The sequence below is a fragment of the Silene latifolia genome, chromosome X, assembly GCF_048544455.1.
Source record: "Silene latifolia isolate original U9 population chromosome X, ASM4854445v1, whole genome shotgun sequence".
Taxonomy (NCBI): Eukaryota; Viridiplantae; Streptophyta; class Magnoliopsida; order Caryophyllales; family Caryophyllaceae; genus Silene; species Silene latifolia.
In genome coordinates, this window is record NC_133537.1 from 61,879,288 (window position 1) to 61,894,770 (window position 15,483).

The following is a 15,483-nucleotide window of genomic DNA, read 5'->3' on the forward strand; positions in this document are numbered from 1 at the left end:
TCACGCCTGATATAGTTTTTAAAGGTTTAAAACAGGGGAATGGTGAGGGGTGAGATGTGATACATCATTTAAAAAATTGCCTTCAACTACAGGCTTGAATAATTGAATTGCTCGAGGTAGGAAGGTATCCTCACCTTCATGTCCCAGATATGTCTGACGTATACCATTTTATTTGTGGTTGAGTGTTGTTCTTGAAAGTAGAATGTCGGTATAATTTGCATTACACCCAAATATGCCCTATAGTTATCGTCATTGCTACCTTTCCCAAAGCAACAAAGCTAATAATCAACTATAATGGACCATAAGAAAACTACACTCCATGCATGAATCGATACTAATCTAAACAAATGATTCACAATATTTTGGGGTATCGAACAACTAGTACTTTAGAAATGTCGGAGTAGTACATCTTAAATATATAAATATCATTTAGAAAGGTGGAAAAAAATTTTGCTTCAATGTTCTTCCAACAGGCAGATTAAAGTTCTAACCAAGTTTGTTGTGCAAAAATGAGCATTTTTACCTTCCCATAAACCTTTTTTTTAAGAAATCCAACTCGGGTTTACACTATATACCTTCTCTTTTATTATACACAAATTGTTATATAAGACCACTTTATATATAGACAAGCCTAATTATTAAAAGTCCAATAAAACTAATCAATAAAATAGTAAAAAATATTTTATTTTAATAATCTAAAATCTTAATCCTATATTGACAACTTACATATTTAAATATGTCAGTATTACTCATAAGATATCGAGTTTTATTAAAATAAATTAAAATATTGTTGGATTAATCTCCCCAAAAATTCCTAAAATTAAATAGTGGAATAAGTGTTGATGTTTCACATGGAAATACGTAAGTTGATTACGTCTTGAAAGTTGGAACATATAATGCACAAAAGTTATGTAATTGTTCTAATTAAAACAATTATAATAACTTATTAGAAGTTTTATTTTTTTTACGGGAAAACCCGAAGGCTTTACTTCATTAAAGACAAATAAAAAAGGACAGCATCGTTCGCAATCGGCGGAAGAGCCTCCAACCACTCAGTCCTACCAAGTAATCTAGGTGTGACATGCGCTAAAGCGTGAGCTACACAGTTATTAAGACGACTAGTAAACGACCAAACCACAGAATTAAAAGAGTTACACAAATAAAAATATCATCTAAAACTAACGAGAAAATGCTCCTTCCACTCGTCTTCTTCCGCAACGCTTCTATAACCTGCAAACAATCACTTTCTACAATGATTCGGCTATGACCTTTCCTCCGCGCTTCTTTAATCCCTTCGAGAACTGCAACCGCTTCAGCAACAACCGGCTCCCAAACTTCCCCTTGCACAACCGACACCCCCCACAACACGCTGCTATAAGTATTCCTACACACCATCCCAAAGCTCACACCCTCACCTTCCTTAACTCCCGCATCAACATTAATCTTGACGAAACCCGCTTGTGCTGCCCTCGATCCCCTTCCCACGGCCTCATCCTCTCCCTACCGCCCCCGTGCTATCCCCTTATCCCGCACATACCCACCACTCTCCATCTCCTCGACCACATCTCGAACACGCTGCACCAAAGCCAATAGGCTCACCTCCCTCGACTCAAAGACAACCTTGTTTCGATGTTCCCACAAAGCCTAGAAACCAACCATAAACCTGCCATGGTCCCTCACCCCTAGCTCCCTCCACTTCGCCTCAACCCAATCCCGCACACAACCCCCATCCTCCTCCTCCTCCTCTTCCAACACCCGAGTCACAACGCCGCAAGATTTAAACAAATGTAAACTAGTTTCAAAATCAGAATTACATAAAGGACATAAAATTTGCTCACATCGAACTCGAAAAGTTATGTTCGCGTTGGTCGCGAGTGCTTCACTATACAGTTGCCAGAAGACAATTTTCACGCGTGGCCAAACCGGGACTTCCCAAAGCCTCCTTCACAACCACTTCTACCATTCCTAATCCGACACACCCCCTACCTCCATCTCCCCCCTCTCGCCAGCAAAAAGCCGATAAGCTGACCTCCCCGTAAACATCCCATCCTTTTCTGCTCTCCAATACCACACATCACATGGTCTATTCGGTCTTACCCGAATATTGCTAATCCTCTCCTTCTCAAAAGGCAGAAACACCGTATCAAGAAGGTCATCCCTCCACCCGCCACCATTTGTGTCCAAAATCTCAGACAGCGGCATCTCTTCACGCCCCAGGACACACGGAGAAAGTACAGGGCCAGATTGAGTACCCGGAATTCATGCGTCCTTCCAAACCCTTGTCAGTAACCCGTCACCTATCCGCCTACGCATAACACAGTCCAACACCTCTCGTGCTTTAAAAATGCCTCGCCAGGTGTAACTCGGATTATTACCCAAAGTGTGGGTTAATATCCGTATACTACCCTTTAATTGTAGGACTATAACGCAAATTTCATATGTAATTTATAGTCATAAAACAAAATAACAAGGAAACGATAAAGATTAGAAATCAACCTCGGGTCCTTTGATGCACGGCGTAAAGAACAGAAATCAAACGAGATTCCCTCCTAATTGTTGCACCCAAGACCTTGTCTGAGATATGCCCTTGTGCTAGAACGTGTTCTCCGATTGCCTTGCAATATTGGGAGAACTGATGTGAGTTTTCTTGAGATGTGAGATCCGAGTTCTGAGAGGCACAATTCCCAAAACCCTAGTTTTGTTTCAAATGAATCAGTTAGGTCAAAAGGAGAGAATAGCTCTCCTTTTGTTGAGCTCGGCCAAACCGTGGGTTTGCTTAGGGAGGGAGTGGGCTTTCCACTTCCTCCTTATTAAACTCGTGGTCCGACTCATCTCGCTAAATGTATATGACGCGGTCGATTATAAAGCTGTTATCGGTTATCGGAAATTTAGGCATCGGCTAATAATACGGGTTAGCTGAATTATTAATACGTGTCCGACAAAAACAGTATTGTATAATTATATTCAACATACATTTAATTAAATATAAAACGTTTATATTTAATTTTACGAATTAACTGGTTAATTCGCCTTAGCCCATGATATTTAATCCGCATTAAATATAATATCTCAACATCACATTTTGACTAATTACTAGTCAAATAACTCGGACTAATTTAACTGGTTAGTCAAATTTGGCATCTACATGACGGTGTTTTCATTGTCACGTCTCTCAAACGTATCCTATAGGTGTGACTTTTAGGGGCCGATTGATCACCGCCATCCGTATGACAATAACGTCAAACTTATCTAGCAAGCCAACCGTTATTGATAAACGTGGATCAACTGATAATGATACCAAAGTATGCCCTTTGATCCTTTTAGAGGTTTATAAGTCCTTGCACTAACTGTTAAGGACACCAACCCCAACAAGCTCCCACTTGTCCGTACAAGTGTATGTGCAATGACGTTATCCGCACTAATTGGAGGACACAAGCTCCAACAAACTCCCACTTGTCCGTACAAGTGTATGTGCGATAACCGATCCTCATATTCATTTAAAATTTCTCCCACTCAATGTAAAACAATTTGCAGATCCGGATCCACAAAGGTCGTATTTTACAATCGATCTGTATCAAGAGTGGTTTCCCCGACTAGAGAGTAACTTAACTGATAAAACGAATCCGTATCCGAGCATGGCCATGCATTTCGATTCTGACTCCTCGAGTGGCCCCGAGAAATATCGAGTACCGATAAAGGCTGAATATTTCCTTCAACTCGACTCCTTCCGATCTAAGCACGACATGAAATGACCAGAAAAAATCTACTTGGCCCCCTGTTACGGATGACCGTGAGAAAGAAACCAAAGTCACCCAAAATCTGCCGTAGTCTCAAGAGACAGTCGATAGTCAAAAGAATCGACTCTTAGGATCACCATGGAGGTCTTATCCACGACCGGGCATCGAATGTTATAAAACATTTAGGACTCCACGTCGATGTCACAATAGTGTCCTACGAAATATCCGTATAAATCGCCTCTGTGATTGGTCAGTCAACCGGTTGACTTATGGCTAGTTGAACCCACCATCAACCAACGTCACAAAATAATTGCCAGAGTTATCAGCTCATGTGGGCAATTAAGGACTAAAAAGATATGATGTTTGTTCAGTTCACTTTGTGGTGTTCAAAATTGTCGTACAATTCCACATGAAAAACAAAATATATATATAAAATGTCAAAACGATGATGTCGTATAGAGTACAAAGGAGAATGAATCTAATCCATAAAAGAGTACTACAACTCAGGAACACGTTTGATTCCCATGGAATTTACGTGCCCTTCATGCTTATCTTGTCGTAATGCTTTAGTGAGAGGATCTGCTATGTTATCATCAGTAGCAATCTTTTCTATCACTACTTCCTTTTGCTCCACGTAATCCCGGATTAGATGAGCTTTCCGTTGTACATGTCTAGACTTGTTGCTAGACTTTGGCTCCTTAGCTTGGAAGATGGCACCACTATTGTCGCAATAGATGGTGATCGGGTCATTCGAACTAGGCACTACAGAGAGCCCATGTAAGAATTGACGCATCCATATCGCTTCCTTTGTAGCTTCAGACGCGGCATAGTACTCGGACTCGGTCGTAGAATCTCTTTGTAACAGATTTGTTTCGAACTCTTCCGGTGATGCAGCGCCATTAAGAGTAAAAACGAATCAGACCGAGATTTCGAGTCATCTCGATCCGTTTGGAAGCTAGCATCTGCGAATCAGGTTGCGCACGGCTTTTGTTCGCCTCCATAAGTCAATGCCCAATCTTTAGTCCTCGGTAGGTACTTAAGAATGTTCTTGACAGCCAACCAATGTGGTTCACCTGGTTCTTTGTTGGAATCGACTTGTCATACTCAATGCATATGCCACGCCCGGACGTGTGCATATCATGGCATACATGATTGATCCTATAGCCGAAGCATAAGGAATCCGTGTCATGCGCTCTTTCTCTTCCGGTGTCTCTGGTGCATGAGACTTGCTCAAATGCACCCCTGGAGCCATAGGAAGAAACCCCTTCTTGGAGTTAGTCATCTTTGAATCTCTCTAGGACTTTGTCTATGTAAGACTCTGATCGAGAGATAACATCCGTCGTGATCTATCTCGATAGATACGGATGCCTAGAATTCTTTGTGCCTCTCCCGGATCTTTCATCTGGAAATGGTTTTTCAACCATACTTTCACCGAAGTTAAGAGAGGTATGTCATTCCCAATCGGGAGTATGTCGTCAACATACAATATTAGGAAGACAATCTTGCTCCCACTCGACTTGATATATAGACATGGTTCCTCGACAGATCGAGTAAATCCATTTTCTTTTATCACTTGGTCGAAGCGATGATTCCAACTCCGAGATGCTTGCTTAAGTCCATAAATGGAACGCTTAAGTTTGCATACTTTCTTAGGATGTACTGGATCGATGAAACCTTCGGGTTGTACCATGTACAACTCTTCCTCCAAAAAGCCGTTTAAGAAGGCGGTTTTCACGTCCATTTGCCAAAATTCATAGTCATGAAAAGCGGCAATCGCTAAGATAATCCGAATGGAACGCAGCATGACTACGGGTGCAAAAATTTCATCGTAGTGCAAACCTGGCACTTGGGTGAAACCTTTAGCAACTAGTCGTGCTTTGTAGATATCTTGTTGACCTTCCACAGAATGCTTTATCTTGTAAAGCCATTTGCATTGAAGGGGACGAACCTTAGCAGGTAAGTCAACAAGATCCCACACGTTGTTCTCATACATGGAGTCCATTTCGGATTGCATGGCCTCAAGCCATAGCTTTGAGTCAGAACTAGTCATGGCACCTTTATAGGTTGCGGGTTCACTACTCGTTAAGAGTAGAACGTCATCTATGTCATGTTCCTCGACCATACCAATGTATCTCTCCGGAGGAATAGAGACTCTTCCCGACCTCCTAGGTTCCTCGGGAATATTCACATGCAGCCGGGATTTAAGGAACAGGTTCCTCCAATGGTTGCTCGGTGTTTGGTTCTGGAATCTCCGACAGGTCGAAGGTTCTATCACTCTTTGCATTCTCGAGAAATTCCTTCTCTAAGAATGTCGCACTAGCCGCAACAAAAACGCGTTGTTCGGTTGGCGAATAGAAGTAATGACCACGTGTTCCTTTAGGATAACCTATAAAGTATGTCTTGACCGATCGCGGGCCGAGCTTATCCTCGTGTCTCCACTTGACATAAGCCTCGCAGCCCCAAACCCGTATAAAGGACAAGTTAGGTACCGTTCCCTTCCATAGTTCATATGGTGTCTTGTCAATGACTTTAGACGGACTTCGGTTAAGTATTAGAGCGGGCCGACAAAAGAGCATAACCCCATAATGAATCGGGTAAAACCGTGTGACTCATCATGGATCGAACCATATCAAGTAAAGTTCGATTTCTCCATTCGGACACACCATTCAATTGAGGTGTTCCAGGTGGAGTTAAGCGTAAGGCAATCCTGAGTCTTTGAGGTGTTGATCAAACTCGTGAGAAAGATACTCGCCACCACGATCCGAACGCAGTGTTTTAATCTTTCTACCTAATAGGTTCTGTACCCTATTTTGGTATTCCTTGAATTTCTCAAAGGATTCACTTTTGTGCTTCATTAAGTAGACATAGCCATATCTACTTAAGTCGTCCGTGAAAGTGATGAAATACCTATAGCCTTCTCGTGCGGTGATTGACATAGGGCCACATACATCCGTGTGTATGAGTCCTAATAGGTCGCCAGCCGCGCATTCCAACACCTTTGAAGGAAATACGAGTCATCTTACCGATGAGACATGATTCACACGTGCCAAATGATTGAAAATCAAAGGCCGAGATAGCTCCATGTTTGATGAGCTGTTTTACGCGTTTCTCATTAATGTGTCCCATACGGCAGTGCCATAGATACGTTTGATCTTTGTCACCAACCTTTAACTTTTTATTCATTACGTGTAATATTTCCGTGGTCTGATCTAAAACATAAATTCCGTTCATGGAGACCGCTTTGCTTAGTAAATCATATCGTGTAATGAGAAAATGCAAGAATTATTTTCTATTACAAATGAAAAACCAAGTTTATCAAGTGCAGAAACTGAAATAATGTTTTTCGAAAGACTAGGAACATAATAACAGTCATATAATGACAACTCAAATCCGCTTAGGAAGGCTGGATCACATATGTCCCCTTGGAGATGGCGGCTACTCTTGCTCCATTCCCAACACGCAGGTCCACCTCACCCTTTACGAGGGGTTCGATGTTTCGGAGCCCCTGCACATGATTACACAGATGAGAACCACAACTAGTATCAAGTACCCAAGTTCCGTAACTTGCGTGGTTAATCTCAATCATATGAATAAAAGTAGAAGAAGAGGAAGACATACCAACAAAGTTTAACACGACCGCCTTTAAGTCCTCATGATAAACAGGACATGTGCGTCTCCAATGCCCAGTCTTGTGGCAATGATGGCATTCCATGTTTTCATTCTTGCTCTTTGTCACGCCTGATGAGGTGCTCGACTCACCAGGCCCACTCTTACCTGAACCCGACTTCTTGAACTTCGCCTTACCCATCGCTAGGTTTGCTCGAGCTTTGCCCTTACCTTTCCCTTTATTCGACACAACGAGAACATCTGTTTCATGCTCCCACTGAACTTCATGTCCTTCTCGGTCTGTACGAGGAGGGAGTGCAGTTCATGCGGAGTTTTCTTCAAATCATTCATATAGTAATTCGCTCTAAATTGCGAATAACCATCGTGGAGTGAGTGAAGAATGCGGTCGATAACAATGTTCTCGCTGATGTTACGATTAAAGGTCTCGGTTTCTCGACATTCTCAATCATCTGAGAATGTGTGGGCTAACCGGTTGGCCCTTTCGAGTCTCGCATCAAAGAAGCGAGTGGTATGCTCATAGGTCACGATTCTCGGTGCTTTCGAGAATTCCTTAGTGAGCGTGGTGAAAATCTTGTTTGCACCATGGGCTATGAAGCGTTTATGCAAATTGGGTTCCATTGCAAAAATGAGTACGTTTTTAATCGCACCCGCTTCCATACAGAAATCATTAAACTTGGTGATTTCAGCAGCTCTAGCCGTGGGACCTGGGTTTGCCGGGATGGGCTCTAATAGATATTTGAGCTTCCCGTCGCCAGCAGCAGACATTCCGTAATGCCGCCTCCCAGTCGCGAAGTTGGATCCATCATTCTTGATCGAGTAGACCGATTCATCCGATTCATGAAGATCCTAAGCCAGGACTCACGGTCCAATGTGGCACTTGGCATTGGGTTTTGTGAGAACCGACCATTTGTTGTTTAGCGAGTTTAAAATCGTGATCTACACCTTTGAAAAAGAAAGAAAAACAAAACGAAATAAGCAACTCATCGAGGTGATTTAAGTCTATTAAAAATTCATTTTAAACATGTAGACTCTCGCACTTGCATTATTGATCTCCCTCAAGAATGATACAAGTGATCCCAAGACTCAATTTCTGTAAATTGATAAGCCAACTGTTTAGCTAGTTCTTCCGGAAGAACTCTTGGTCGATAGATTTCTGTAAATCCTATCTATAGTCCACCATGATCACAGGATCGTACGAGTGACCATAGTGTTGAGATAAAATAGGTCAATCGGTTCCAACTTACCCGACGTAGAAGGGGTCATATTATGCCTACCGACGAAGAAGGGACTCATTGGAGTTTGACCTATAAAGACCGTTCTCAATTTTAGTTTATACGAGGAAGATCCCATCAACAAAATTATAATTCATTTTAAGTGAACGAATAACTAGCGTCTGTCGTGAATGAATTTATTTGGATGATGGCTTTAAAACGTGTGACATGAGAATGTCAATGAAAACTAACTCGTGACCTCTATATGTGTCAGTTTTCATGCAATAAATAGGTGGTTTGGTTTTAGGCGGAATATGATGCATATTATCGTTGCAAAAATAAATAAAAGAATGCAATACGTAAATAAAAATTTCCTAGTGTGGCCTATCCTAGTATAAGAACATAATACAACTTTGGAATCCACCGTTGGACCCGAAAAGCTTGTCTTGATGTTCCATCTTGATCCAAGTAGCGGGAGTGAGCATCTGGTCTCCATCTTTGGTCTTCTCAAAAATTACAATTAAAATTACAAAATATAAACCTATTTACATTCTAATTAAAAACTGTAATTACTAGTGAAAAATCCAAAACGGAGATACGAGATCTCAAAATACAACCAAGACCGTGTTCCATCATTACGGTAACACGTTCTACTAAGGCCACACTAAGTTACAACCGTTTGCAAATTAAAATAAATACGTAATAAAAAGGGCATTCACGGCATTCAAGATAAACGATAAATAAAAATGCATCAACTAAAAACAAATTCATTCGTGACATAATTCCGTAATTATGTTAAATTTATCCAAACCACCTTTTAATGATTAAAATTCATGTGATAAAACCGCTTCTATCATTTAATTTTAATCCATTACAATCCGTTACTTTAAATACGCTTTAAAATAACTTAATGGTACGTGTGTGAACCGTTTCACAATCATAGCGAGTGTACAATATCCGTATAAAGTACATATTAAGGCCAAAAGAAAATTTAAAGTAAAAAGAATAAATTTTCAAAGTCATGTCAAAAAGTAAATCCTTCGATCCGGGGACATAAGTGCTCGATCGAGGGACAAAAGGGCTCGATCGATTGAACTGCAAGTCGATCGAGAGGGTGCAAAAAAAAGTGCTCGATCGACTAAACCGGTGGTCGATCGAGTACCTTATCGCCGAATCTACTCGATCGAGTACGAGGACAACTCGATCGAGCAGAGGGTTTTGAAAAGGGTTCGATCGAGTACAACAGGGACTCGATCGAACAAAAACAAGACAGAAATAGCACTCGATCGAGTAGAAATACGCTCGATCGAATGCAAACATGGTTGAAACTTCAAAACCCTCGTGAAAACAGTTTGTCGAGACAAAATCAATTGCAATTTTGATCAAAACGCATCAAAACAAATTTAACAATTGACAAAAACTTGACATGTTGCTATAATCTCCGTATAAAATAACAACATGTAAAAAACAATATGAAAATTGAAACAAAAAAATAGTGTAAAACATGAAACGGCACGGTTTTCAAGACAAAACAACAACAAGAGCAACCGTGTAAATAGGACACGGTTCCCAATGCAACAAAAAACGCAGCAACAACAGAAAAAAATTTCTCGCCGTGTAAAAATTGGCTGCCGAGACAAAATTTTTAAACAAAAAATCATCGATTCATTTCGTTTAATGAAAATTACATAGGAAAAATTACGTGGCCTCTGCTCTGATACCACTTGTGGGTTAATATCCGTATACTACCCTTTAATTGTAGGACTATAACGCAAATTTCATATGTAATTTATAGTCATAAAACAAAATAACAAGGAAACGATAAAGATTAGAAATCAACCTCGGGTCCTTTGATGCACGGCGTAAAGAACAGAAATCAAACGAGATTCCCTCCTAATTGTTGCACCCAAGACCTTGTCTGAGATATGCCCTTGTGCTAGAACGTGTTCTCCGATTGCCTTGCAATATTGGGAGAACTGATGTGAGTTTTCTTGAGATGTGAGATCCGAGTTCTGAGAGGCACAATTCCCAAAACCCTAGTTTTGTTTCAAATGAATCAGTTAGGTCAAAAGGAGAGAATAGCTCTCCTTTTGTTGAGCTCGGCCAAACCGTGGGTTTGCTTAGGGAGGGAGTGGGCTTTCCACTTCCTCCTTATTAAACTCGTGGTCCGACTCATCTCGCTAAATGTATATGACGCGGTCTGATTATAAACTGTTATCGGTTATCGGAAATTTAGGCATCAGCTAATAATACGGGTTAGCTGAATTATTAATACGTGTCCGACAAAAACAGTATTGTATAATTATATTCAACATACATTTAATTAAATATAAAACGTTTATATTTAATTTTACGAATTAACTGGTTAATTCGCCTTAGCCCATGATATTTAATCCGCATTAAATATAATATCTCAACATCACATTTTGACTAATTACTAGTCAAATAACTTGACTAATCGGTTAGTCAATTTTGGCATCTACATGACGGTGTTTTCATACATCGTCACGTCTCTCAAACGTATCCTATAGGTGTGACTTTTAGGGGCCGATTGATCACCGCCATCGTATGACAATAACGTCAAACTTATCTAGCAAGCCAACCGTTATTGATAAACGTGGATCAACCGATAATAATACCAAAAGTATGCCCTTTGATCCTTTTAGAGGTTTATAAGTCCTTGCACTAACTGTTAAGGACACCAACCCCAACAAGCTCCCACTTGTCCGTACAAGTGTATGTGCAATGACGTTATCCGCACTAACTGGAGGACACAAGCTCCAACACAAAGATGCTGACATAAAGTAACCATTTGGAACATATTTAGCCCTCATCATCTGCGCCCAAAGACTCTCCGGCTCCGTCATTAGTCGCCACGTTTGTTTCCCAAGCAAAGCTAAATTAAAGAGCTTAAAATCCCGAAAACCCATACCCCTCATCCCTTTAGGCTAACACAACTTTCTCCATGCCACCCAACTGATCCCTCTCTTCCCCTCTTCGTGGCTCCACTAAAACCGAGACACCATTGCTCTAAGCTCGTCACAAAAGTTTGCTGGAATTTTAAACACGCTCATCACACAGGTATAAGGAGTGAATTGGCAACCGCCTTTAAATGAACCTCGTTACCAACCCTAAACAAAATCTTCTCACGCGAACCTTGTAACCTTTTGCTTAGTTTGTCCCGAAGAATATATGTAAGAACCTTCTTAGAACGACCCACAACCGTAGGCAATCCAAAATATCTGGCCTGCTCCTCCACCTCCATAACGCCCAGCCTATTAGCAATACCACTCCTCCTCACACTCGACACGCACTCCCTTACTGAAAGAAACAGTAGTTTTCTCCAAACTGACCAGCTGACCCGACGCATTTTCATATCATCGCAGAACATCAGCGATAACCTCCGCTTCCTCCATAGTAGCTTTCGCGAAAAAAACACTGCCATCAGCAAATAAAAGATGCGAACTAGTGGTGCTCCAGTCGAAACCCTCACCCTATGCAAAGACCCCGCCTGAACCGCATTTCGCATAAGATTAGACAACACTTCTGCGCTCAAAATGAACAAACACGGAGAAAGAGAATCCCCTTGTCTCAGCCCTCTAGACGGTCTAAACTCCCGCGATGGGTTCCCATTAACAAGCACAGAGAAGGAAACCGTAGAAACGCAAGCCATGACACGATCAATCCATTCTCTATCGAAGCCCAATGAGCTAAGAACCCACACCAAAAAAACGCCACTCTACACGGTCATAAGCCACTTAGCTCATTTCCTGGGTCTAGTTCTGTGTTTGAGTCAAGTTTGAGTCAAAGGTCAAGTCTGTGAGTCGAGTACTTATTTGTGCAGGGGATTTTGATTCGAGTATTGATTGGTTCGGGGTTTTTCTTGTAGAAAGGCCACCTCAAACCCGAAGAAAAGCAATATAAGCCGCCGTCACTAAGCTGGGTGAGACTTTAGAGTTGATGATGACTCGATTGGGAGCCATTGAGGCTAAGATCAATGGGGAAAACAGTGTGCCTGCTACCCCGCCAGAAATGACTGAATTCGAAAAACGGTTCAAGCTTATTGAAGACCAACTAAAGCTCTCTCAGAGAGAGAGCATCCATTATGAGAACTCCAGGACCTATGCTTCCGTCCAAGATGAACTCCGTAAGAACTTTGTGCTCACTGACATCCCAAAGTTTAAAGAAACGGAGGACCCTCTCCAACATATTCGGTCCTATAAAGAGCACCTTGTCCTGAAAGGTGTACCTGCAAGTATGCTCTCTGCCATCTTTGCTCAGTCTTTGGGGGAAGACCCAAGGGCCTGATTTTATAACCTTGAACCTTGAACTACCCTACGTTTTAAGACATCACCGTAGAGTTTTACAAACATTATGCTGATAACATAGAGATCCAAACCACTATGAGGACTCTGGAAGTTATGACTCAAAATGAAAAGGAAGGGTTCACCGATTTTCTGGCCCGATAGCGCGCAGAGACCGTGAAGATAGCCAGGAAACCCGAAGAAACAGAAATTGTAGATAAATTTGTGAAGAATCTCCAACCCGTCTACCGTGTTGTATTGAAGTATCAAAACTTTAGCACTTTCAAATAATTGACAAGGTGTGGGAGGAAAATCGAAGATGACCTCCGAGCTACTGAGATGAAGAAACCAAAGGGGTATACTTAGGGCTGTTCACTCAGTGGTCCGGACCAAAGACCAGACCGAACCGGACCATTTGGTCCGGACCAGACCGGACCGAATTTTGTTTGGTCCGGTCCATGGTCCGCCTATTTACTCTACTTTAGTATTCGGTCCGGTCCTGGACAAAACCGAATAGACCGCGGACCGGGCCATGGACCGAAGTTATGTAATAAAAGAATTTTTAAATTTGTAATATTATTGATTTTATTTCTACTTTGTTTACACGTATTATAAGATGTGTAATTATGTAGTTAAATCAATTAAGAAAATAATGTTGTTTAGTTTGATCGTTATGAACTTCTCGAGTTCTAGTTTTATATGCTAAAACATGTCAACGACAATAATATTTGGTCCAATTGGTTTGGTCCGGTCCGATCCACGTGTTTTTATGGTCCAGACCGGACCGGACCAATATTAATTTGGTCCGGTCTTCGGTCCACCTCTTAACCCTTCTTTGGTCTTCGGTCCAGAGAGTTTGGTCCGGTCCGGTCCGGTCCCGGACCAATGAACACCCCTAGGTATACTGGGGCCTCCTCCTCTAAATCAAAGGCACATTCTAGTGCCGACCATATTCAAGCTATTAGCCTTACGGGAGGAACTTCCAAAAGGCCTCAAAGCTCTAGTCCAAGAGCATTTACTGACATAGGGTGTACCTACACATATGCCTTAGAAAGACTCATGGCCCAGGGGAAATTGAACCCCATTGGCCCAACTCCTGAACCACCGTTGGAACAACGAAATAAATGGTACAAGCCTGACGCATACTGTGCATACCATCAAGGCAAGGGGCATGACACGGAAAACTGTTTCCGTCTCAAACATGAAATACAAGATATGATCGAGAGTGGAACACTCCCAATCCCAACGGTCAAACCCAACAACGTGACCAACCCATTTGGTGATCACACGATACCGTATTTGTCGAAGACAACATTGATATGACCAATTTGATCCGGCCCGTTTGTCACCTAAAGGGTTTCTTTGTAGGGAAGGAGTTCATTGATTGTTCAAAGTACCTTCCAAGCTCGAAGAACAAAGTTCGATTTGGGGATTTCGGTATCGACTGCACACCATACATTCTCCGGAATGGGAATGAAGTCCATGGAATTTGGGGCGAAAATGAAGATGCTATATACCTTACCAAAGGAGCAATTATCCCACGAACCTAAGATGAAATCTTAAAACTAAGGAAGGATGTCCTCGAGTCCAATAATTTGACTCGATCTGGGCACCCCTACCGAGTATAGAAGGCAAACCACACTTCTATTGCCAAGGATGTTCTGGATAAGGGATCCTCAAAAGAACTTACTTTAGTCGAGGAACTTAGTGAAGGGTTGACCTTAGAGGCTTCCCTCATTAAGCAGTTCCAAAAGACTATGACGGATGACACTACTGGGAAACCGATCTCGAGTTATCTTAAACACCAACGCCGAACAATAGAAGACGCCAGTAGCAAACTCACTACTGGCGTGAACTTCCTAGAAATCCGAAATTCGGCAATAAGAATCGACGAAGAGATAAACAAGGTAATGAATGAAAGATATTCCAAACCCTGGTTTTTGAAATTGCAGCAAGAGAGAGAAGAAAACAGGAAGAAGTTAACTTTGAACTATCTAGCATTCATCAAGTATCCTCCCAAATATATAGTTCTCAATGGCACGGACGAGAACTCACCCACATACAAGGTTGGGTCCTCAGAAGACCCAATGGTAGGATACATATTGCCACGTTGTGGTTGGGATGCCACCGAGGTGAGCAAGGTAACCAAGGCTTGGCATTAGTGGTGGTTTAGATAAGCAAGAAGGATGTCGTACCTAGAGGAGAAAACAAGAGCGGATATAGATTACTACTGCATTATAGGCCAGAAGTTCTACTGCCCTTAAAAGGAGAAAGGTTCAAACTGGATGATGGTTCCGAGTCTAAGTCTGAGTCTGAGTCCGAATCTGATAAGAGTCCTAAGTTTGAGTCTAAGGAGTTAGGTGTCGAAGCCACCCCCTCCCAAGTCTTTCCTTTCAATGCACCCCTTTCTAATTCTGGTATCCCAGGGCCTGTGTCTGCTACCTCTGTTGTCTCGCCACTGACCTCTGATCAGTTGGCTCAAATGTTAGCGCATTTCGCGCAGTTTCAAAATAATAATAAGATGAACTAGTTTGCTTACGACTTGTTTTATTTACATGGCAATTCAATTTGTGAAAATAATTATTTTGGTAGTGACATTAAGAA

At 41.7% G+C, this 15,483-nt stretch overlaps 1 protein-coding gene across 1 annotated transcript; it reads right to left on the reverse strand.

Annotated features, from left to right (window-relative positions):
* Positions 1–11,648: 11,648 nt before the first annotated feature.
* LOC141617461 (uncharacterized) lies at positions 11,649–12,248 on the reverse strand. The gene has a single exon (XM_074434659.1). The coding sequence runs from the start codon at positions 12,246–12,248 to the stop codon at positions 11,649–11,651; it is 600 nt and encodes a 199-aa protein (XP_074290760.1).
* Positions 12,249–15,483: the final 3,235 nt, after the last annotated feature.

What these genes read in the sequence shown, in the direction of transcription:
- LOC141617461 (XM_074434659.1), bottom strand. Translation starts at nt 12,248, where the DNA reads ATGGCTTGCGTTTCTACGGTTTCCTTCTCTGTGCTTGTTAATGGGAAC.